The 25194-nt window shown below is 41.4% G+C and overlaps 1 protein-coding gene across 1 annotated transcript in view; it reads right to left on the bottom strand.

Annotated features, from left to right (window-relative positions):
* Positions 1-2283: 2283 nt before the first annotated feature.
* ARID2 (AT-rich interaction domain 2) overlaps positions 2284-25194 on the bottom strand; it is a 121643-nt gene continuing 98732 nt past the window's right edge. The window contains exons 16-21 of the mRNA XM_056573981.1: positions 11044-11207; positions 10645-10783; positions 8877-8962; positions 8016-8133; positions 6859-6950; positions 2284-3913 (exon numbers count right to left, since the gene is read on the bottom strand). Of these exons, the coding sequence (XP_056429956.1) occupies positions 3769-3913; positions 6859-6950; positions 8016-8133; positions 8877-8962; positions 10645-10783; positions 11044-11207 (744 nt within the window). The 3' untranslated portion in view covers positions 2284-3768. The remainder of the gene's footprint in view (positions 3914-6858; positions 6951-8015; positions 8134-8876; positions 8963-10644; positions 10784-11043; positions 11208-25194) is intronic.

Here is a 25194-nt window from a genome sequence, read left to right as displayed (position 1 = left end):
CCCTATTTTGAAGACCTATAACTTTTTCATTTTTCCGTATAAGCGGCGGTATGAGGGCTAATTTTTTGCGCCGTGATCTGTACTTTTTATTGATACCAAATTTGCTTCTATAAAACTTTTAATAAATTTTTCATAATTTTTTTGGGAATAACATTTTATAAAAAAGCATCTATTTTGGACATTTTTTTTAATGTTCACGCCGTTCACCGTACGGTATCATTAACATTTTATTTTAATAGTTCAGATATTTACGCACGCGGCGATACCAAATATGTATATAAAAAAAAATGTTTTGGGGGTGAAATAGAGAAAATGGGACAATTTACATTTTTATTGGGGGAGGGGGTTTTCACATTTTTTTTACTTTTATTTTTACACTTTAATAGTCCCCATAGGGAACTATTTATAGCAATCATTCAATTACTAATACTGTTCAGTGTTATGTAAGGGATATAGCACTGACCAGTGTTATCGGTCATCTTCTGCTCTGGTCTGCGGGAAGGCAGATCAGAGCAGAAGATGCTGGGAAGGCAGTGGAGGAGACCTCAGTCTGCCGTGATGGATGATCGCATCGCCGCGGCAGTGCTGCGGGCGATCCGATCATTCATTTTAGTGACTGCAATGCGGCAGATGCCGTGATCTGTATTGATCACGGCATATGAGGGGTTAATGGCGGACATCCGTGGGATCGCGGATGTCCGCCATTACCGGCGGGTCCCTGGCTGCGATCAGCAGCCAGGACCTGCCGCGCATGATCCGGGCATCGCTCCGATGCTCGCGGTTATGCTTAGGACGTAAATGTCCGTCCTGGTGCATTAAGTACCAGCTCATCAGGATGTACATTTACGTCCTGCATTGTTAAGGGTTTAAACATCGGCCGAGTTAACCATTTGTACCTGCAGCACCTCTGGATCCTTTACGAAGTTGTGTCTGGGAGTTCGTTCATTTGGTAAGAGATGACCATTAACCAAACTCTTGATGTGCTCCAAAGATTAATTGGAAGTTGCCTGTTGCCCACAGCAGCCACACATAGCTTCCTTCATTTTTAGAGGCATTTTTAAGAAATTTTTTTTTTTTTATGAAGCATTCATATTAGATAATAGGGAATTTTTTTCCAGCTCATCTGGGTGATCACAGATGCACTGCGGTCCTCACACTTCACATGAAACAATACTAAAGTTGAGCCAACATTCAAAAAAAATAATCATTTTTTATTGAATATCCTTTAAAGAAGGGACAATAATAGGGCAGCATAAAACAAAGACAAAACTTTATAGGCAGCATAACCCCCCCCCCCCCATAACCCCCCTCCCACCACACACAGCTGCTCCGCAATGTCTGAGTACACAGCGAATGCACTCTGCGAATCGCAGGCCCCTGTGTGGCTGCTTAGAGCGGCAGATTGCCACTGCTAATAGGCCAGATGGTGGCAACAGCTGGAGGCACATTTTGGGTCGGGTCACCAGTGGATGTGCAGCGTAAAATATGCTGCGGATCCATTACTTGTGACCCTACCCTTATATCGGATAGCTTAGGCTTGATCCCTTCCTGCTGTCCATGTTAGTGCATCAATGCTGTTTGTGCCAGCAGTTGTTGTCGGTGGTGGTCGGTGGAGTGCGTTCCTCTGCAGGCAGTTTCAGCCTGCAATTTTAACTGTTCAAGCCCCTCTCCTGTAGACTGGCTCACATGAGTCCTGGTAGCTGTGGCTACTAGAAAGGCACCTCCAGCGCAAGCAAATGAGCCATCATTGAGGGTGAAGAGGCAGGAGACACGTTGCTACCATGTAATATCCAGGAAGGATGGAAAGTACAGATGTGAAATACTTCTTTGCCCACCCTAGTATTTTAATATGGAGCTGCTGCACTCTGGAGATGCCTCCTCTAGAGTAAGTGAGTCTGTGTGCGGGATCTTCTCTACAGTGTTCCCTGCGCTCGCTTACAGGCAGGTCATTCCTGGACCTACACAGCAGTCAGTGCACCTGCAATCACCTACACCGAATACCAGCATGCTGTAAATACCATTGTGCTGTAAAATACAGAGGAGTCAGTGTGGATGAAGATAGACAACTCCTAGTGGTGACAATTTAAAAAAAAATTTCTACTAAATTATATATTTAAAAAAGGCTTTTTATAATTTGGTCTGCAAAATATAAAAAGTTTTTTATTTATTTTTTTTATAATGACAGTGCCTCTTTAAATTGTGGTTTGAAATTCGACAATAACTGCTAGATACTTTTCTGGTTTCCAAAAACATGGTGTATATCCTTAAAATAAGAGGCCAGAAAATGTTCAGTCTTTTATTTAAAAACTATAAACAGTCACCAAAGTAAATAAAGCCATTCTATAACATAAACTGTTAGGTCTATATCTTTACTGCACATCCTACGGACACAGCAGAAATGGTGGTTGGGAATTTTTCCACATTTTGGATGCTAATACAACAGGCAATAGGCAGTTATAAATGGATACACTTCACGCCAATGTGAGAAGGTGGGAAAGGAAAGACAAATTTAAAGACGTGAGCAGGATCTGAGCAGGAATGTGGTACAGTATTAAGAATGGAAGAATAATACAATAAAATTCCACACTATATTAAGATAGAAAAAGTAGTGAAGAAAATATCATACCTGCACATAATGCAAATATAACACAGGAGAAAACCTGTATAAAAATCCATGTATTTAAACCAATTTACAAATACAAAAAATTCTGTACAAGCTTTTAAGCCTGCACTATGACAAACGTTTACAGTGGATATATGTTAGAGGGGGAAACCAAAATACCTTCAAATAGTTTTTCTTCTACAAAAATGACATGTGATATATTATTTCATACTCTTTCAGCCAGCAAAATGAGTTCTACAAGGTGTATAATACACAAAAAAAATAAAAAATAAAAAAAAAAGTGTGTGGGTGGGGAGGAAGTAGGGATATCACAGTTCCACAAAACTGTTTTGACTTTACAGCATCAGTACCTTTTCTGAATTATTTACATAAATTTAATGAACATTCATCCACTGCGTAGAATATATAACAATTAGTTACAATTGACAGGAAAGTCTAGAAAACTTCAGAACCTAGTCATAATGCTTCTAGAACACCACAGAATGCGTCTCTTCCAGTGGTTGCAGTGGCATGAAAGGTGTTCTATTCACAAATATTTACAAGATCTATTCAGACTGGTAATTTTTCTTTTTATGATAATAAATACGTGAAAATATATTGGCTCAAGTAAGAAAACCAAGCTACTGATTTCTAAACAAAACACACAATCCATAGCAAGAAATTGGTGGCACCCACCAACATCAGGGGGTTACAGGTGTGCTGAATTTTTTTTTTCTTTTTTTTTATTCAAACCAGCTTAAACAGTTTTGTAAATATAAAAATGTGCTCCTTTTTTTTGGATAAAGATAAAAATATTTAATGCTTCTATTTTATCATCTCATGTAGGTTTTTACAACGCTTCCAAGTATACTCCAATGTGGATGGTACTGACTTTTGAATGCACCAGTTTCCTTCAGGACTGACCAAATGTGTAATACATCCCGCAGACCGCTGGTTAAAAATCCCAATGGCAGTTACTTTCCGTCTTCTTACACAGAACAAAGGGATTCTGTCAGTGATCTAAAGGGGATGCTTCCTCACTGCACAGTTTGGGAGGAAATAGCAATGCAATCTATGATCTCCATTAAGACTTAGTGCTTTCTTCAGTAACAGTATTTGAAATGTAATGTGGTTACCACAGTCCTAGCTGAACATTGGGCTCTCCTCTACTGCATCATTTCACAGTCCGTTTCTTGTTCTGTACTATGAGTTGTATTATTAAGTTCATAAAGGCATTTGGCAAGTGTAGAGGAAGCTTCCATATTACTAAGGGCTAGAACCGATAAGTGATTTTCATGTCTCTTTAATGATCTATGCAAAAACAAAAACACATGTAAAAAAAACACTAATGCACAGACACACAATAACATAATTAGTACTAATAAGGCTATAATTCTGATATGAAGGTCTTGGATGGTTTGGACAATATAGCAAATGTAGAATGACAACTAAACCAATTGTCTGCAGATTATACAATTACAAATAAAGCCATATGGGAAATCTTAAGTCTTGAGTGTCAGGACTATTAGCAGTTATCACTGGCAGATTATAATTTGGGTGGCTGCCTGGGGCTCAAGACTCTCATAGCTGCCTAAATTGCCCATGCATAAAGCTCCCAATGCTTCCCTTAAAAGGGAATCTGTCAGCAATTTTAAGGCATTCAAAAAAACTGTTGACAGCTCCATTAAGGTATCAGGGAGGGGAGTGAAAGTATCGGACTGGAAAAACTGATGTTTAATGCCCTGGGTGCCAGAGAGATCGCATCCTATACAAGAAGTTTTTCCTGCCCCTGCAATGCCCGACAGCTCTAGCAGTCTTCTGATTGGCCACTAAAGCTATCAATTGCTGACAGGATGGTTTGGAAAAGCTCTTTGTGAACGGAATAGGATAACCCCATCTCCTGGTCTTTGGCAGTGGCCATGGCATTATACAGTGGTCCCTCAAGTTACAATATTAATTGGTTCCAGGACGACCATTGTATGTTGAGACCAGAACTCTAAGGGAATCTGGTAGTTGGTTCTGAAGCCACCAAAATGTCTTCCAAACATAAGAGGATTAAACAAAAATAAGTAGATAACACAGAGCTGCTGGGAGCTGTAAATCACTATGTAGAGGACAGGAGCTTCTTCAGGGTCCTGTACAGTACACGCAATGTCCTAAAATAGTAACATGGAGCTGCCCTCACCTGGTGGCCAAAAGGAGCAGGTAACCATGGCATAGGTTAAGAGTAAAACAGAACATGTAGTACCTCCCTGTACTGTAGGGGGCGCTACCAGACAGGAGGAGAGTGCATGAACTTCAGTAATACAGAGGTTTTAGCAGTGAATGCTCATTCTGATTGATCAGTTCTTCCAGCCATTGACATGTTTCACAGATCTGGACTGTCTGTAGTATTGTATGTTGAGTCAGGTTTCAAGTTACAATGGTCCAGAAAGGACCATGTATGTTGAAACTATTGTATGTTGAGGCCATTGTAAGTTGTACAGTAGTTTTCCTGGTATTACAAGCTGCATGACTGAAACTTAAAGGGGAACTCCGGTGGAAAAAAGTACAAAACAAATGTTTTCAAATCAACTGGTGCCTGAAAGTTAAACCGATTTGTAAATTACTTCTATTAAAAAAATCGTAATCCTTCCAGTACTTATTAGCTGCTGTATAAAACAAGAGACATTTGTGAATTCCTTTTCTGTCTGACCACAGTGCTCTCTGCTGACACCCCAGTCCGTATTAGAATCATATTCCCATAGAAAACCCATCCTACTCTGGACACAGAGGTGTCCGCAGAGAGAACTGTGGTCAGACAGAAAAGAACTTCACAAATTTCTCTGTAGTATATCGCAGCTGTTAAGTACTAAAAGGGATAAGATTTTTAAATAGAAGTGATTTACAAATCTGTTTAACTTTCTTGCACCAGAGTTCCCCTTTAACGTATGCCTCCACTTACTTTCCTAGACAGCTTTATGGAGCTTTCCCTTGAAAAGGGTACGGTCACAGTGAGACACTGCATGATATGTTTAAACATCCTTGTAACCAGAGACTTAAGTGATCAGGAATGTTAGAAGTTCTATAGACTTGTATGGCGCTTCTGGGATTCTGACTTATGATCACATCAGTCTCAGTATACAAAAATGCCCGGGATGTTAAAACAGTTCCTGCTGTGTTACAAAGCGACAGGTACACTTTAAGGATATAATTATATGGCTAAGAGGGGGAAAAAAAGGATTTTCCCTCCCTGAACATTCTCTATTGAAGAGCATGTGCTTTTCAGAAGTCCATGTTGAAAACCGTAGTGACATGTCACTTTTCAGAGCAGTAGCGCTTGGTTGCTCACATTGAAATCAATGGGAGTTTAAGAAAAATGATAATTTGTTGTTAAATATCACCCAACGAATGATGGTTTGGATGAAATCAATAACTTATCAACTTCAAATCTGTATAGGCACTTTAAAAGTTAACCATACATTTTGGATAACTGTTGGCTAAACAGCTCTCTCTCTCCCGACCTCCTCATAAACATGAATGTTTCGTACAGCTTTCCCTAACCTCAACCTTCTGTAACTCAGGTCAATGATTTTGGTGGTAACTCCTCCTCTGGTTAAGACCATCAGAAATACACATTTAGGGTACATTCACACGTATGCAGACTTGATGCACAGGATTTTCTGCTGCAGATTTCAATGTAAACTAAATGACTGAGCACAGCTTCTAATCTGCAGTTTCAAATCCTGGGCATCAAATCTGCGCAGGATCCTGTATGTGTGAATGTACCCATACCCATTAAATACCCTCTATCAGATTTGCAGACATTAATGCATTCTCTACCCTAAACCCCAGAAAGTTACCATTGACTACCCTTGCTAATTCTAGCTCATTTTTTGGTGCTAAACAGCAATATTTATTTGCATCTGGGTTAGAGAGGTTCCTAAGAATAAAGAAAATTGTCCCATAAATAAATGGAGCAGAGAATGTATACGTGGTCAGCACGCTATTAATTCTCTAGGAGGCTTCTGGACATTGCCAAAGGTTAAACTTGTTTATGTTTGGAAGAATTGAGCACTGGTAACGAATTTTGCTACATTCATTTGGGGGATAATTTTCCATTGTTCTTGAGTCCAATCAGTCTAACCCCCACTGATCAGCTTGTTAACCCCTATCCTGTGTATAGGGGATCACTTTATGTTAGGAAAACTTTTAAAGTAGCCAATAAGCTTTAAAATTACCAGTGACTAACATTAGCTGAAATAAACATCACTTACCTTCGACCACATTCTGAGTGTTTTGCAACATTTTTTAATATTAAGGCAGCTGTTAAACGGATGTGTTTTGTGATTGGTCCCTCTTTTTCATCCTTTACACAAAAGGAAAGAAAAACATGTACTTAAAATGCAAATATTTCTGGGGATCAATTCTGAAAGGAATTTGCTTTACACATGGAACTGCCATCCATTTCACCCTATATGGTAAAAACATTAGTTTTACACTAAATGATCAAACTGTGGATTTCTCAGTACATTTAGATGGTGTTTTGGAAACCCTAACAACTGTATTTGTACTGTAAACGGTCCAGATGATTTGTTGGGCTGATTCTGCACCACAAATGTGAAGTTAGTCTATTGCTTCTGGACCCATCCTTAAAGCTAAAGACTTGTAGCATTAGGCTTTATTGCAAACACATTGCATGAATTCAGATCTGGAAATATTTTGGTCTTCACACCATCTGAAGCATTTTTAACAGTTATGTATAATCTTAAATATTTTAAGTAAACTAAGATGTCTGTCATTTAAAGTGCCAGTAATGCCTGGGGTTTAGTGGTCCCATCAGCACCCCCACAATGTAATTGCAAGGTGCTGATGAGTTGCTGGGAAAGCCCGGGGCCTTACCTGTGCTTCCAGGTCTTCCAAGGATTGGCGATTGCTACAGCTTGTCTTTGGCAGGCTCTAGCAATCGAGCGCCGATAACAGATTAATGTCATGCAGCAGAATTAAATAAATCTAAATAAGCCATCTTAAAATAGACCCCCCTAGGGTAGCCAAAAAATGTGTTAAAAAAAATAAATCCCCTCAATAAAACATGAAATCACCCCCTTTTCCATCTTTTTTATTTAAAAAAAAATAAAAATATGTATGTATGTATGTATATATCTAGTGTGTGTGTGTGTGTGTGTGTGTGTGTGTATATGTATGTATGTGTGTGTATATATATATATATATATATATATATATATATATATATATATATATATATATATATATATATATATATATAAGAAAAGTAAAACTTGTTCCACAAAAAATAAGCTCTAATACAACTTTGCTAGTGGAAAAATAAAAGTTATGGGTCTCAAAAGGTGAGGAAGAAGACAACGTAAGCCACAAAACAAAATTTGAGGGTTCATGAAGGGGTTAAACTCACTGTAAAGTCTTTAAAAACAAGATTCCTTGATCCCCGCCTGAGTGCCATGAGGGCAGCACTTGGATGGTTCACAATTGCTTTTTGAGCGCGAGGGTTGGGCGTCCCTGAAGAGGGTTGTCTATGTGGAGGACAGAATAAATTCATGTTAGAATGTCAGTTCCCTCATATTATAATCTTCTTGGATGCTGCAACAAATCATTTTACACTAAACCGATTTTACTTACTGTGTTCTAGAAGTCATTCCTAATAACTACTTGTGAATCTCAAACGTTAAGATTGCAGAGCAAGCTAGTAACATTAGCTGGCATGGTAGTAACATTGGCTAATATACTAGCTGCCACCAACAAACAGGACAATTGACAATTCTAAAGACCTGTCACCACCTTAGAAAGTGTCAAATAGTATACCTAACAACAGCATGGCTAGGATAGGACAAATGGGCGCAAACGTTTTCAGCATTAAATTTGTCCAATAAGAAGGAACAATGTTAGTGCAGCTTTAGTAAGAGGATCCCCTGACTTCTTAATGTGATTTTACAGTCTTTAGACAATGGGACCAGTAGCTCTTTGGTGGGTAGCACTCAGCATTAGAAATAGGGGAAGCTCCATAACCAAAATAAATACTAAAGACTGGAAAGCATCTGTATAGGAAAGTGAGGCATTTCATCTTGTATGGCCATCTTAATAATACTCATTTATGGTCTATTCACACGTACAGTATTCTGTGCAGATTTGATGTGCAGGATTTTCTGCTGCAGATTTCATTGTAAACTGAACACCGCTTGAGATCCTGCGCATCAAATTTGCGCAGAATACTGTACGTGTGAATAGACCCTTACTGGGCATTCAAGGCTCTTCTTACTTATTGGAAGATTTTTGATTTCCGCCTTGGATCTGCTCCTCTTGTTTTAATCCAGCGAGGAGGGCCTCTCTTGAGCAGTGTTTGTCCTGTAAGCACACAAAAATGTAGATCTGTTGACTAAACTTAAAATAAGCAATTGCACGTTGATAAAACAGTGTTCTATGAATAACTAATCTCATACACTAAGACAAAAGTACTTTAAAGGGGTACTCTGCCCCTAGACATCTTATCCCCTATCCCCAGCAGCAGGACCCCCGTGATCTCCCTGCTGCACCTGGCGTTCATCTAGAGCAGTGATTCCCAACCGGGATTCTGTGGAATCTTTGGGTTCTGCAGAAAACGGCCAGGGGTTCTGTGGGCTCCAGCAGGCAATTAAAAAAAAATAAAAAATCTCCCACCGTGCCTGGGGAGGGGGGTTTGGAGGTAAGCCTGCGTGCGCATTGCGTGTACGTGGGCACTGCACACACAGTGTGCCCCTCACAGTGAGTGAGTCACAGGCGCGCAAGACCAGGAAGGGGATAAATGCAATGGGGATGGTGCGATGTACACTCCTCTACACACCTGTCGCAGATGTACACCTTTCTACACCCCTCTGTTACCCCTTTACACCAATACGCCCCTGTATTCCTCCTCACTTGTAAAAAGGGAATCTGGAGACTTGTATTGTGGCTGGAAGAAATAGTCAGGATGGCCCGGACCAGATGGAGAAGAGAAGGGAACGATGCAGATTTTAGAAGATGTCACTTGTTGTATAAAGCAGCACTGTAATCTACACATCCACAGATAAACTGGTATTTTGTATTGCGGCTGTTTCCCTTTTTTTTTTTCCAAGGCAAAAAAGGTTGGGAAACACTGGTCTTGAGTGTCAGGTGTAGTGCCAGAGGCGCGTAACGTCACAGCCACGCCTCCTCAATGCAAGTCTATAGGAGGTGGCGTGACTGTCGTCATGCCCCCCACCCACAGACTTACAATGAGGGGGACGTGGCCGTGACGTCACGAGCCTCTTCCCCGCATCACCAGTCATCCGGCATGGAGCGAAGTTTGCTCCCTGCACAGGATGTCTGGGGTGCCACAGCAGATATCGCGGGGTCCCCAGCTTAGAGACATTTTATCCCCTATCCTTTGGAGAGGGAGTGTTCAGAGAAGAGGGGCAGTAATAACTGACAAATGGGACATGAATGGACAGAAGTTACTGTGACACACATGGTGGAGAAGAGGGTTAAGGACCAGGCAATTTTTCTTCTTTAGGGTACGTTCACACATTCAGGATCCTGCGCAGATTTGATGCTCAGGATTTGTAACTGTGCTCAGTCATTTAGTTTACATTGAAATTTGCAGCAGAAAATCCTGTGCATCAAATCTGTGTACGTGTAAACGTACCCTAAAGGGGTACTATGCTGAAAACATCTTATCCTCTATCCAAAAGAATAGGGGATAAGATGTTAGATTGGGGGCCCCTGCGATCTCCAGCAGTTTCCACACTCGGGATGCCAGGCCACGCCCCCTCCATTCATGTCTATGGGATCACGGGAGTCCCCAGCAGCTAGACCCCTCGGATCTAACATCTTATCTCCTATCCTTTGGAAAGTACCCCTTTGAGGTCCTTTTTCAAATCTGACCTGTTTAATTTGTCCAAGTGATTCTAAGATAGTTTTTTCATGACACGTCGTACTCTATTTTGTCGTAAATATCGACTGATACCTTCAGCTATCATTTGTAAAAACTCAGGAAGAATTTAGCAAAACAGCTTTATCAGAAAGAAACTTACCTGTAAGTGAGTGATAAAAGAAAACCTCTGTCTCTGAAAGGGTTCGCAGCCTTCCCACAGGCACTGCCCAGGATATACATCTTTAGCACCATGCTCTGTTGCAGCATGGTAGAACACTTGGGACGGAGTTTCAAACCACCTTTGAAAAGTAAAAAAAAAAAAAAAAAAAAAACACATTTTACTTTCAAGTGACAGTGTATACATTTTTATTTGATTTCATAGCTCTATTAAGGCCATGAACAATAAAAAAAACAACCTTAACCAAATAGCAATGCATATTTGTTCACTAGGAGAGTGGAAGACAGGTGGTTGCTTGCAGACAGTTCCAAAATTCAACATACCAGTCCTAGCATCCTCCCTCCTTCACTGAATGTTTTCTTTATTTCATAAACAACTTACCTTTTGCACGACTGCCACAGGCACATGAAATTTTGCCCCGGTTTCTTTACTTGTTCTGTAGGGTGACCTGTTGTAGCCGTTGTTGTAGAAGGATATGGAGAGGACTGGGAACCAACTAGGTGGCCTTGAACTTGTAATGCTGGTAGTGCTGTTATTGGTGTAGTCTGGGGATTATAAAATATAAATATTTTAATAGTAGTAAAATATGAAGAAGGACTCATGTCTTTCTGTATGGAACAAAATGTACCCAATGCATTAAACAAGCAATTTTGTAGAACATTTAGCACACATCAGGAATATCCTTTTTTTTTAACTTTACAAAAGTGTTGTTTCCCATTGAAATTCCCCATTGAAATGTGTGTGTGTGTGTGTGTGTGTGTGTGTGTGTGTGTGTGTAGAAATCGGGGGAGTGTGCACAGTAGTAATCAAAGCAAAAGGTGGCTACTTTGAAGAACCTAGAATATGACATATCTTCAGTTGTTTCATAGTTTTTTATTATGTATATAATTCCACATGTGTTAATTCATAGTTTTGATGCCTTCAGTGTGAATCTACAATTTTTATAGTCATGAAAATAAAGAAAACTCTGAATGAGAAGGTGTGTCCAAACTTTTGGTCTGTACTGTATGTGTGTGTGTGTATATGTATACAATCATAAGTATAGGAAGTTATACTCTCCTGTCCCCGCCGCTCCGGACCGTCACCGCTACCCTGGATGTCACCGTGTCCCCGGAGTGTCCCCGCCGCTCCGGACGTCTCTGCGTGCGCGGCGACATGAGGACAACGAAGGAGAGCGATGGCAATGCAGCGGAGCCCGAAGAGGACGGTCTGGAATGTTGGGGACAGGTGAGTGACCATCACCGGACCCAGGGTGCATCTTAAACGGCTATCTGGCGGTAGCTGAAGAAGTCTGCCCTGCCAAATAGCCGTTTATGCGATGGCCCCGACATACAAAAGCATCGTATGTTGATGCTGCCTTCAACATGCGATGGCCTCTGAGAGGCCATAGTTTATTGAAATTATCGTATATCGGGGCCATCGCAGGTCGGGGGATCACTGCATATATATGTTTTCCAACGGAGTACCCCGTTAATGCCTTTTTTGCGGTTAGTTTTTTTCCTCATTTTTCTTATTAGAGCCACAATTCTTCCATCCACAGACCCACATGAGGCCTTTTTTTTTCACGCTGTGCACTTTACGGTAATCCTGAGCTGTTATTCTGTGGGTCACTACGATTAACACTATACCTATTTTTACATGCTTTTCTATCATTGTACTAATTTTTACTCAAAAGTAAAATTGTCCTCTTTGGACCCCCTATAATTTTCTTCTTATTCTGTATAAGTAGCTGTATGAGGCTACATTTTTTTTTGCACTGTAATCTGTAATTTTTATGGGTACAACTTTTGAAAACATAACTTTTTGGTCATGTTTTATTGCATTTTTTTTCTGGGATGTGAGGTGACCCAAAATCAGCAATTTACTCCATTCACCATACAGGATCATTATTATACAGGGTGGACCATTTATATGGATACACCTTAATAAAATGAGAATGGTTGGTGATATTAACTTCCTGTTTGTGACACATTAATATATGTGAGGGGGGAAACTTTTCAAGATGGGTGGTGACCATGGCGGCCATTTTGAAGTCAGACATTTTGAATCCAACTTCTGTTTTTTCAATAGGAAGAGGGTCATGTGACACATCAAACTTATTGGGAATTTCACAAGAAAAACAATGATGCGCTTGGTTCTAACGTAACTTTATTCTTTCATGAGTTATTTACAAGTTTCTGACCACTTATAAAATGTGTTCAATGTGCTGCCCATTGTGTTGGATTGTCAATGCAACCCTCTTCTCCCACTCTTCACACACTGATAGCAACACCGCAGGAGAAATGCTAGCACAGGCTTCCAGTATCTGTAGTATCAGGTGCTGCACATCTTGTATCTTCACAGCATAGACAATTGCCTTGAGATGATCCCAAAGATAAAAGTCTAAGGGGGTCAGATTGGGAGACCTTGGGGGCCATTCAACTGGCCCACGACTACCAATCCACTTTCCAGGTAACTGTTCATCTAGGAATGCTCGGACCTGACACCCATGATGTGGTGGTGCACCATGAAAAAACTCAGGGAAAGTGCCAGCTTCATTGCATAAAGAGGGAAACACATCAACATGTAGCAATTTCACATATCCAGAGGCCTTGAGGTTTCCATTGATGAAGAATGGCCCCACCATCTTTGTACCTCATATACCACACCATACCATACATTTTTGTGTTCCAACAGTCTTGGAGGGATCTATCCAATGTGGGTCAGTGTCAGACCAATAGTGGTGGTTTTGTTTGTTAACTTCACCATTCACATAAAAGTTTGCCTCATCACTGAACAAAATCTTCTGCGTAAACTGAGGGTCCTGTTCCAAATTTTGTTTTGCCCATTCTGCAGCACCTGATACTACAGATACTGGAAGCCTGTGCTAGCATTTCTCCTGCGGTGTTGCTATCAGTGTGTGAAGAGTGGGAGGAGAGGGTTGCATTGACAATCCAACACAATGGGCAGCACATTGAACACATTTTATAAGTGGTCAGAAACTTGTAAATAACTCATGAAAGAATAAAGTTACGTTAAAACCAAGCACATCATTGTTTTTCTTGTGAAATTCCCAGTAAGATTGATGTGTCACATGACCCTCTTATTGAAAAAATAAAAGTTGGATTCAAAATGGCCGCCATGGTCACTACCCATCTTGAAAAGTTTCCCCCTCACATATACTAATGTGCCACAAACCGGAAGTAAATATCACCAACCATTCCCATTTTATTAACCCCTTAAGGACCAGGGGTTTTTCCGTTTTTGCACTTTTGTTTTTTCCTCCTTACCTTTAAAAAATCATAACCCTTTCAATTTTGCACCTAAAAATCCATATTATGACTTATTTTTTGTGCCACCAATTCTACTTTGCAGTGACAACAGTCATTTTACAAAAAAATCTACAGCGAAACAGAAAAAAAAATCATTGTGAGACAAAATTGAAAAAAAAACGCCATTTTGTAACTTTTGGGGGCTTCTGCTTCTATGCAGTTAATTTTTGGTAAAAATGACACCTTATCTTTATTCTGTAGGTCCATATGATTAAAATGATATCCTACTTATATCGGTTTGATTTTGTCGTACTTCTGAAAAAAATCATAACTACATGCAGGAAAATTTATACGTTTAAAATTGTCATCTTCTGACCCCTATAACTTTTTTATTTTACCGCGTATGGGTCAATATGAGGGCTCAGTTTTTGCGCCGTGATCTGAAGTTTTTAGCGGTACCCTTTTTGTATTGATCGGACTTGCTGATCACTTTTTCATGATAAAAAAAGTGACCAAAAATACAATATTTTGGACTTTTGAATTTTTTTGTGCATACGCCATTGACCGTGCGGTTTAATTAAAAATATATTTTTATAATTCGGACATTTCCGCACGCGGCGATACCACATGTTTATTTTTATTTACACTTTTTTTTTATGGGAAAAGGGGGGTGATTCAAACTTTTAATAGGGGAGGTGTTAAATAATCTTTATTCACTTTTATTTTCACTTTTTTTTTTTTTTTGCAGTATTATAGCTCCCATAGGAACCTATAACACTGCACACACTGATCTTTTACATTGATCACTGGTTTCTCATAGGAAACCAGTGATCGGTGATTCTGCCGCTTGACTGCTCATGCCTGGATCTCAGGCACTGAGCAGTCATTCGGCGATCAGACACCAGGAGGCAAGGTAGGAGACCCTCCTCGTGTCTAACAGCTGTTCGGGACGCCACAATTTCGCCGCGGCGATCCAGAACAACTCCCTGAGCTAACCGGCATGGTTTCACTTTAGACGCAGCGTTCAACTTGGAACGCCACGTCTAAAGGGTTAATCGCCCACGGCACCGCGATCACTGCCGCGCGCTATTAGCCACGGGTCCCGGCCGTTGTTAGAGGCCGGGTCCGACCCGCTTTGACGTGGAGCCACTTTGTGGCCCTGCGTTATAGAAAAGACTCAGGATGTACCGGTACGCCCTTGGTCCTTAAGGGGTTAAGGTGTATCCATATAAATGGCCCACCCTGTAATTTAATAGTTTGGACATTTTCACGTGCAGTAATACCAAATATGTTAATTTTTCCAATTTTTATTAAATAACTTAGTAGAAATGAGGAAAAAAAGTGTGATTTAAGATTTTAATTTGGGAAAGGGCCTAAAATTTTTGTTTTAGGCCCTTCCCAAATTGATTGCTATTATGGTTCACTCAGTACATTGGCATAGCACTGATTAGTATTCTAGGCAATCTATTTGTATAGTCTGCCAGAAGGCTGAACGTACAGATAGATCCTAGAAGAGCAGCATGAAGGTGGTAATGAGACCTGTGGCCACCAAAGCCCCACAGATACTTTAGATGCAGTGATCATTTTTGTTATATATACACATACCCACACAAGAATACGACACTGGTGAAGTCTAAATTTCAGATAAAATAACTGAGCCATGCCAAAGGGGTTTTTACCATTCTTTAGTCTTTTCTTTATGGAAGTCATTAGGACATATATATATATAGGAACTAAGAGGACAGTAAGTTAGCGGGTGCTAATGCTCTCAAACCCAACCACCTTGTGGAGGTGACAGCAAGCCCTAAATGGGGAATCAATCGAGAGAGCCATGTAGAGAAGCCTGTCCCACATCTATCAGACATTTATGTCATAAATTAATTTAAAGAGGCTGTAACCTCCAACCCCTCTTCCTTAACCCCTTAAGGACCGGGCCCATTTTAGCCTTAAGGACTAGACCAATTTTATTTTTGCATTTTTGTTTTTTCCTCCTCTCCTTCTAAAAATCATAACTCACTTATATTTCCATCCACAGACCCATATGAGGGCTTTTTTTTGTGTCACCCATTGTACTTTGTAATTACATCACTTATTTTGCCATAAAATGTACGGCGCAAACAAACAAATTATTTATGTGGGAAAATTGAAAAGAAAACCGCAACTTAGCAAATTTTGGAAGGTTTTGTTTTCACGCTGTGCACTTTCCGGTAAAAATGACATGTTTTCTTTATTTTGTGGGTCAATACGATTAAAATGATACCCATGTTATATGCTTTTCTATAATTTTATAATTTTATCAAACCATTTAAACAAAATTAGTATGTTTGAAATTGCCCTATTTTGACCACCTATAACTTTCAAATTTTTCCGTATATGGGGCGATATGAGGGCTAACTTTTTGCGCCATGATCTGTAGTTTTTATCAGTACCATTTTTGCTTAGGTTTAACTTTTTTATAAAAAATTTTGGAATAAAATGTGAAAAAAGCAGCAATTTTGGACTTACATTTGTTTTACGTTTACGCCGTTCACTGTATGGGATAATTCACAATCTATTTTAATAGTTCAGACTTTTACAGACAGCGATACCAAATAAGTGTATTTTTTATTTTTTACAATTTTTCGGGGGTAAAATGGGAAAAACTGACGTTTTTCTTTTTTATTGGGGACGGGATTTTTCAATTTTTTTTTACTTTTTCGCGGATTTCCGCCTTTACCGGCGGGTCCCTGGCTGCTGATAGACAGGACATGCCGCGCATGACGCAAGCACCGCTCGGGTGCTTGCGATCACGGCGGCGCGTAAATGTACGTCATGGTGCGTTAAGTACCACATCACCATGACGTACATTTACGTCCATTGTCGTTAAGGGGTTAAAGGACAAGTCTCCTGCGATCTTGTGTTCGGAGCCCCGGTGCGCTAGCACAGGATCGCGTCAAGACCCCCACCCGAAGTGGAGGCAGACCCCTCCATATAGTTCTATGGGAGAGCCGTACGGCAATCTTCGGCTTTCCCATAGAACTATACGGAGGGGGCGTAGCGGCCTCTGCTTTGGGCGGGGGTTGTGACACGCTCCTGTGCTAGTGCACCAGGGCTCCAAACCGGAGATCCGGCGCTCGGACCCCCCTGTGATCTAAAACTTATCCCCTATCCTTCCAATAGGGTAAACGTTTTTTTGAGCATGACACTTGCCTTTTAAAGGGGTATTCCAAGGAAAAAAAATTTTATATCAACTGGCTCCAGAAAGTTAAACAGATTTGTAAATTACTTCTATTAAAAAAAGGCGGGGCAGAACGGGGAAACCGAAGAGGACCAAAAAGGCAGAAGATCCACTTACCCAACCGGAGGCTGCGGGCGACGGAGATCGGCGGGTGGTATGTCGTGCGGCTAAATCCTACGGAAGCCGGTGTGTTGCCTAGCAACATCTGGAGGGTACAGTTTGAGACCACTATACAGTGGTCTCTAAACTGTATCCCTCCAGATGTTGCAAAACTACAACTCCTAGCATGCCCAAACAGCTGTTTGCTGTCTGGGCATGCTGGGATTTGTAGTTTTGCAACATCTGGAGTTTGGAGATCACTGTGCAGTGGTCTCAAACTGTAGCCCTCCAGATGTTGCAAAACTGCAAATCCCAGCATGCCCAAACAGCTGTCTTGGCATGCTGGGAGTTGTAGTTGCGTACCTCCAGCTGTTGCATAACTACATCTCCCAGCATGCCCTTCGGTGATCAGTACATGCTGGGAGTTGTAGTTTTGCAACAGCTGGAGGCACACTGGTTGGAAAATACTGAGTTAGGTAACAGAACCTAACTGAAGGTTTTCCAACCAGTGTGCCTCCAGCTGTTGCAAAAGTACAACTTCTCAGTCAGTACATGCTGGGAGTTGTAGTTTTGAAACAGCTGGAGGTTTGCCCCCCCATGTGAACATACAGGGTACATTCACACAGGCAGGTTTACAGAAGTTTCCTACTTCTAAAATAAAAATGAAGAACGTATTGTACGGCAGTGTTTACAAAACGGAGCCTCCAGGTGTTGCAAAAAAACAACTCCCAGCATTTCCGGACAGCCACCGACTGTCCAGGGATGCTGGGAATTTAGCAACAGCTGGAGGCACCCTGTTTGGGAATCACTGGCGTAGAATACCCCTATGTCCACCCCTATGCAATTCCTAATTTAGTCCTCAAATGCGCATGGAGCTCTCTCACTTCAGAGCCCTGTCGTATTTCAAGGAAAGTTTAGGACCACATATGGGGTATTTCCGTACTCGGGAGAAATTGCGCTACAAATTTTGGGGGGCTTTTTCTCCTTTTACCCCTTATGAAAAGGAAAAGTTGAGGGCTACACCAGCTTGTTAGTGAAAAAAAAAAAAAAAAATTACACTAACATGCTAGTGTTGCCCCATACTTTTTATTTTCACAAGCCTTAAAAGGAAAAAAAGACCCCTAAAATTAGTAACGCAATTTCTCCCGAGTACGGAAATACCCCATATGTGGGCGTAAAATGCTCTGCGGGCGCACAACAGGGCTCAGGAATGAGAGTGCACTATGTACATTTGAGGCCTAAACTGGTGATTTGCACAGGGGTGGCCGATTTTACAGCGGTTCTGACAAACTCAAAAAAAGAAATACCCACATGTGACCCCATTTTGGAAACTACACCCCTCACGGAACGTAACAAGGGGTATAGTGAGCCTTAAGACCCCAGAGGTGTTTAATGAAAATTCTTCAAAGTTGGATGGAAAAATGAAGAAAAAAATATATATATATTTTTTCACTAAAATGCTGGTGTTAACCTAAATTTTTCATTTTCACAAGGAACAATAGGAAAAAAAAAGCCCCCCAAAATTTGTAACCCCATTTCTTCTGAGTTAAGAACATACCCCATATGTGGATGTAAAGTGCTCTACTGGCGAACTACAATGCTCAGAAGAGAAGGAGCGCCATTGGGCCTTTGAAGAGAAAATTTGTCCGGAATTGAAGGCCACGTGTGTTTACAAAGCCCCCATGGTACCAGAACAATGCACCCCCCCCCCCACATGTGACCCCATTTTGGAAACTACACCCCTCACAATGTAATAAGGGGTATGGTGAGCATTTATGCCCCACAGATGTCTGACAGATTTTTGGAAAAGTGGTTCGTGAAAATGAAAAATTTAATTTTTCATTTGCACAGCCCACTGTTCCAAAGATCTGTCAAACGCCAGTGGGGTGTAAATACTCACTGCACCCCTTATTAAATTCTGTGAGGGGTGTAGTTTCCAAAATGGGGTCACATGTGGGGGGGCATTGTTCTGGCACTATGGGGGCTTTGTAAACACACGTGGCCTTCAATTCCGGACAAATTTTCTCTTCAAAAGCCCAATGGCGCTCCTTCTCTTCTGAGCATTGTAGTTCTTCCACATAGCACTTTACATCCACAGATGGGGTTACACATTTTGGGAAGCATTTTGTCCTACTATCCCTTGTAAACATTTTACATTTGAGGGAAAACTAGCATTTTAGTGGGGAAAAAAAAACAAACACATTTACACATCCAACTTTAACGAAAAGTCGTCAAACACCTGTGGGGTGTTAAGGCTCACTGGACCCCTTGTTACGTGCCTTGAGGGGTGTAGTTTCCAAAACAGTATGCCATGTGTTTTGTTTTTTTGCTGTTCTGGCACCATAGGGGCTTTCGAAATGTGACATGCCCCCCAAAAACCATTTCAGAAAAACTCACTCTCCAAAATCCCATTGTCACTCCTTCCCTTTTGAGCCCTCTACTGCGCCCGCCGAACACTTGACATACACATATGAGGTATTTTCTTACTCGAGAGAAATTGGGTTACACATTTTAGGAAGATTTCTCTCCTTTTACCCCTTGTAAAAATTAAATAACTGGGTCTACAAGAACATGCGAGTGTAAAAAATGAAGATTTTGAATTTTCTCTTTCAATTTGCTGCTATTCCTGTGAAACACCTAAAGGGTTAACAAACCTTTTTTGAATGTCATTTTGAATACTTTGAGGGGTGCAGTTTTTATAATAGGGTCATTTGTGGGGTATTTCTAATATGAAGGCCCTTCAAATCCACTTCAAAACAGAACTGGTCCCTGAAAAATTTCGATTTTGAAAATGTGGAAAAATTGCTGCTGAACTTTGAAGCCCTCTGATGTCTTCCAAAAGTAAAAACTTGTCAACTTTATGATGGAAACATAAAGTAGACATATTGTATATGTGAATCAATATATAATTTATTTGGAATATTCATTATCCTTATGAGCAGAGAGCTTCAAAGTAAAAAAAAAAAAATGCAAAATTTTTTATTTTTTCATCAAATTTTTGATTTTTTCACCAAGAAATTATGCAAGTATCGACAAAATTTTATCACTAACAAAGTAGAATATGTCACACAAAAAAAAAATCTCGGAATCACAATGAAAGGTAAAAGCATTCCAGAGTTATTACGGTTTAAAGTGACAGTGGTCAGATGTGCAAAAAATGGCCGGGTCCTACAGTGAAAATTGGCTGGGTCCTTAACCCCTTAAGGACCCAGCCATTTTACACCTTAGGACCCGGCCATTTTTTGAACATCTGACCACTGTCACTTTAATCATTAATAACTCTGGGATGCTTTTAGTTATCATTCTGATTCCGAGATTGTTTTTTTCGTGACATATTCTACTTTAACATAGTGGTAAAATTTTGTGGTAACTTGCATCCTTTCTTGGTGAAAATTCCCAAAATTTGATGAAAAATTTGAAAATTTAGCATTTTTTTTTTTACTTTGAAGCTCTCTGCTTGTAAGGAAAATGGATATTCCAAATATTTATTTTATTTTATTCACATATACAATATGTCTACTTTATGTTTGCATCATAAAATTGATGAGTTTTTACTTTTGGAAGACATCAGAGGGCTTCAAAGTTCAGCAGCAATTTTCCAATTTTTCACAAAATTTTCAAACTCACTATTTTTCAGGGACCAGTTCAGGTTTGAAGTGGATTTGAAGGGTCTTCATATTAGATATACCCCACAAATGACCCCATTATAAAAACTGCACCCCCCAAAGTATACAAAATGACATTCAGTAAGTGTGTTAACCCTTTAGGTGTTTCACAGGAATAGCAGCAAAGTGAAGGAGAAAATTCAAAATCTTCATTTTTTACACTCGCATGTTCTTGTAGACCCAATTTTTTAATTTTTGCAAAGGGTAAAAGGAGAAAATTTTCACTTGTGTTTGTAGCCCAATTTCTCTCGAGTAAGCACATACCTCATATGTCTATGTTAATAGTTCGGCGGGCGCAGTAGAGGGCTCAGAAGCGAAGGAGCGACAAGGGGATTTTGGAGAGTACGTTTTTTTTCTGAAATGGTTTTTGGTGGGCATGTTGCATTTAGGAAGCCCCTATGGTGCCAGAACAGCTAAAAACCCCCACATGCCATACCATTTTGGAAACTAGACCCCTTGAGGAACGTAACAAGGAATTAAGTGAGCCTTAATACCCCACAGGTGTTTCACGACTTTTGCATATGTAAAAAAAAAAAAAAAAAAAAAAAAAAAATGTGTTTTCCCCAAATTTCACATTTTTGCAAGGGTTAATAGCAGAAAATACCCCCCAAAATATTAACCCCATCTCTTCTGAGTATGGAGGTACCCCATAAGTTGACCTGAAGTGCACTACGGGCGAACTACAATGCTCAGAAGAGAAGGAGTCATATTTGGCTTTTTGAGAGCAAATTTTGCTCGGGGGCCATGTCGCATTTAGGAAGCCCCTATGGTGCCAGGACAGCAAAATAACCTCCACATGGCATACCATTTTGGAAACTAGACCCCTTGAGGAACTTAACAAGGGGTACAGCGAGCATTTACCCCCCACTGGTGTGTCAGATCTTTGGAACAGTGGGCTGTACACATTTTTTTATTTGCACAGCCCATTGTTCCAAAGATCTGTCAGACACCAGTGGGGGGTAAATTTTCACTGCACCCCTCATTACATTCCGTGAGGGGTGTAGTTTCTGAAATGGGGTCACATGTGGGGTTTTTTTTTGCGTTTGTCAAAACCGCTGTAACAATCAGCCAGCCACCCCTGTGCAAATCACCTCAAATGTACATGGTGCACTCTCCCTTCTGGGCCTTGTTGTGCGCCCCCAGAGCACTTTGTGCCCACATATGTGGTATCTCCGTACTCGGGAGAAATTGCATTACAAATTTTGGGGGGCTTTTTTCCCCCTTTACCTCTTGTCAAAATGAAAAGTATAGGGCAACACCAACATGTTAGTGTAAAAAATTTTTTTTTTTTTTTTTTACACCAACATGCAGGTGTAGACCCCAACTTCCCCTTTTCATAAGGGGTGAAAGGAGAAAAAGCCCCCCAAAATTTGTTTGGCAATTTCTCCCGAGTACGGCGATACCCCATATGTAACCCTAAACTGTTGCCTTGAAATACGACAGGGCTCCGAAGTGAGAGCGCCATGCGCATTTGAGGCCTGAATTAGAGATTTGCATAGGGGTGGACATAGGGGTATTCTACGCCAGCGATTCCCAAACAGGGTGCCTCCAGCTGTTGCAAAACTCCCAGCATGCTTGGACAGTCAACGGCTGTCCGGCAATACTGGGAGTTGTTGTTTTGCAACAGCTGGAGGCTCCATTTTGGAAACAGTGGTGTACCAGACGTTTTTCATTTTTATTGGGGAGGGGGGCTGTGTAGGGGTATGTGTATATGTAGTGTTTTTTACTTTTTATTTTATTTTGTGTTAGTGTAGTGTAGTGTTTTTAGGGTACAGTCACCCGGGCGGGGGATTACAGCGAGTTTCCCGCTGCGAGTTTGAGCTGTCGCGCAAAATTTGCTGCATCGCAAACTTGCAGCCTGATACTCACTGTAAGCCCCCTGCCCATGTGAATGTACCCTGTACATTCACCGGGGGGGGGGGGAAGGGATCTCCAGCTGGTGCAAAACTACAACTCCCAGCATGCACAGTCTATCAGTGCATGCTGGCAGTTATAGTTTTGCAACAGCTGGAGGCACATGGGTTGGGAAACACTGAGTTAGGAAACAGACAATGTTTCCCAACCAGTGTGTCTCCAGTTGTTGCAAAACCACAGCTCCCAGCATGCCCAGGCAGCCGAAGGGCATATTGGGAGTAGTGGTTACGTAACAGCTGGAGGAGAACAGTTTGGGGACCACTGTGTAGTGGTGTCCAAGCTGCAGCCCTCCAGATGTTGCAAAACTACAACCCGCAGTATGCCAAAACTGTCCAGGCATGCTGGGAGTTGTAGTTCTGCAACATCTGAAGGGCCAGATGTTACAGAACTACAACTCCCAGCATGCCTGGACAGTAAGGGCATGCTGAGGATGTGTAGTTTTGCAACATCTGGAAAGGTGGAAGGTCACAGTGGTCTCCAAACTGTGGACCTCCAGATGTTGCAAAACTGCAACTCCCAGCATGCCCAGACGCCAAGGGCTGTCTGGGCATGCTGGGAGTTGTAGTTTACAGGGTGCCATTACAGCAATGCATGTCGCTTTACGGCGACGTGCATTGCTGTAAAGGGCCCGACCGCGGCTGAAGAGGAACTCACCTGTCGCCGCATTCATCGCAGGGATCCGGGTCTTCAGGGACGAGGTAAGTACCGGGGCCGGTCCCCAGCACTCCCCCGTCCCCCGCTGCATCCTCCGGTCTTCCTCCCGTCCTCTCCGGACTTCAAGGGGCCGGGCAGGACGGGAGGAAGTAACCCCCCCCCCCCCCCCTGCGATTGGTCGGTTAACTAACCAACGGATCATGGGGATCGGAGGAGGTGGCAGGCTTGCCACCTCGCTCCTAGGCTCCAGCATGGTCCTGGCTGTCTGTGTCCCAGAGACCCGATCAGCCCGGTATCGCTGCAGATCGCAAGGGCGATTTCCGGCGATCGCCGACATGGGGGGCCTACATGGGTTTGCCCTGGATGCCTGAAGCATTTCAGCAGGCATCCGCTTCCGATCTCTGCCCGGGGCGCGGCAGAGACCGGAGAAACACCAGGACGTACTAGTACGTCCTGGGTCCTTAAAGCCCAGGGTGCCAGGACGTTCTAGTACGTCCTGGGTCCTTAAGCGGTTAAAGGGGTATTCCAGGCAAAAACTTTTTTTTATATATCAACTGGCTCCGGAAAATTAAACAGATTTGTAAATTACTTCTATTAAAAAATCTTAATCCTTCCAATAGTTATTAGCTTCTGAAGTTTTCTGTCTAACTGCTCAATGATGATGTCACGTCCCGGGAGCTGTGCATGATGGGAGAATATCCCCATAGGAGCTGGACAGCTCCCGGGACGTGAGTCATCAGAAAGCAGTTAGACAGAAAACAGCAACTCAACTGCAGAAGCTAATAACTATTGGAAGGATTAAGATTTTTTAATAGAAGTAATTTACAAATCTGTTTAACTTTCCGGAGGCAGTTGATATATAAAAAAAAGTTTTGGCCTGGAATACCCCTTTAAGGAGTTAACTACAGTCATCAGTAAATAGGAATACAGACTTCAGCCCAGATCTATCAAAATGGTAAGACAAAAACTGCCTAATTTGTCAATAGCAACAAAGCACAGCTCAGTTTTCTATTCTCAAATTGCTCTAGTAAAATAAAAGAAGAGGTCTTGCTATGGGCAAAATAAGATAAAGAAGACACAAAGTTATTTTGTGTGTCGATGGTGATAAACTATGGCCAGTATAGCTGAGCCTTTAGTAAATCTGGCCAATTTATCAGAGTACAAAAACTGTCTGAAATGCCCCCTAGAAACCAATCATTTTATCAGATCAATGTTAAAAATAAAAATTAAAGGGGTACTCAGATGAACATTTTGTTTACAACGATCATGAGGTCACGGCCACGTTCCCTCCATTCATGTCTATGGGAGGGGGCATGTCTGACATCACGCCCCCTGCCGCCGGAACCCGGTGTTTGTTTAGAAGGCCAGATGCTGCAGGAGATGGTGGGTGGCCCCAGCAGCGGGATCCCAGCTATCAAACATCCCATCCTCTATGCTTTGGATAGCTGATAGGATGTCTAGCAGCAGAGTACCCCTTTAAGCTGTGATTAGTTGCTAAGGGAATATCAGAGCTTGTGTATCTGACAGGTTTGATAAATCTGTGCTGTTAAATAATAATCTGTAACTCATTTCTGCTCACTTGCATTTTCAGACTGTAAGCCCTAAAATGGGGAATGGGTTGCATACTGATGCATTGAGGGGGCAACTTTACAGTGTCCTGTGTGTACAGGCTTAGACAGAAGGAAAGCAAGTAGAAAGACAAATTTCAGAATCAGCTTCTTTTAAACTATTT

This window comes from Hyla sarda, chromosome 4 (genome assembly GCF_029499605.1).
Source record: "Hyla sarda isolate aHylSar1 chromosome 4, aHylSar1.hap1, whole genome shotgun sequence".
NCBI lineage: Eukaryota > Metazoa > Chordata > Amphibia > Anura > Hylidae > Hyla > Hyla sarda.
This window is presented reverse-complemented; position numbering and strand designations above follow the sequence as displayed.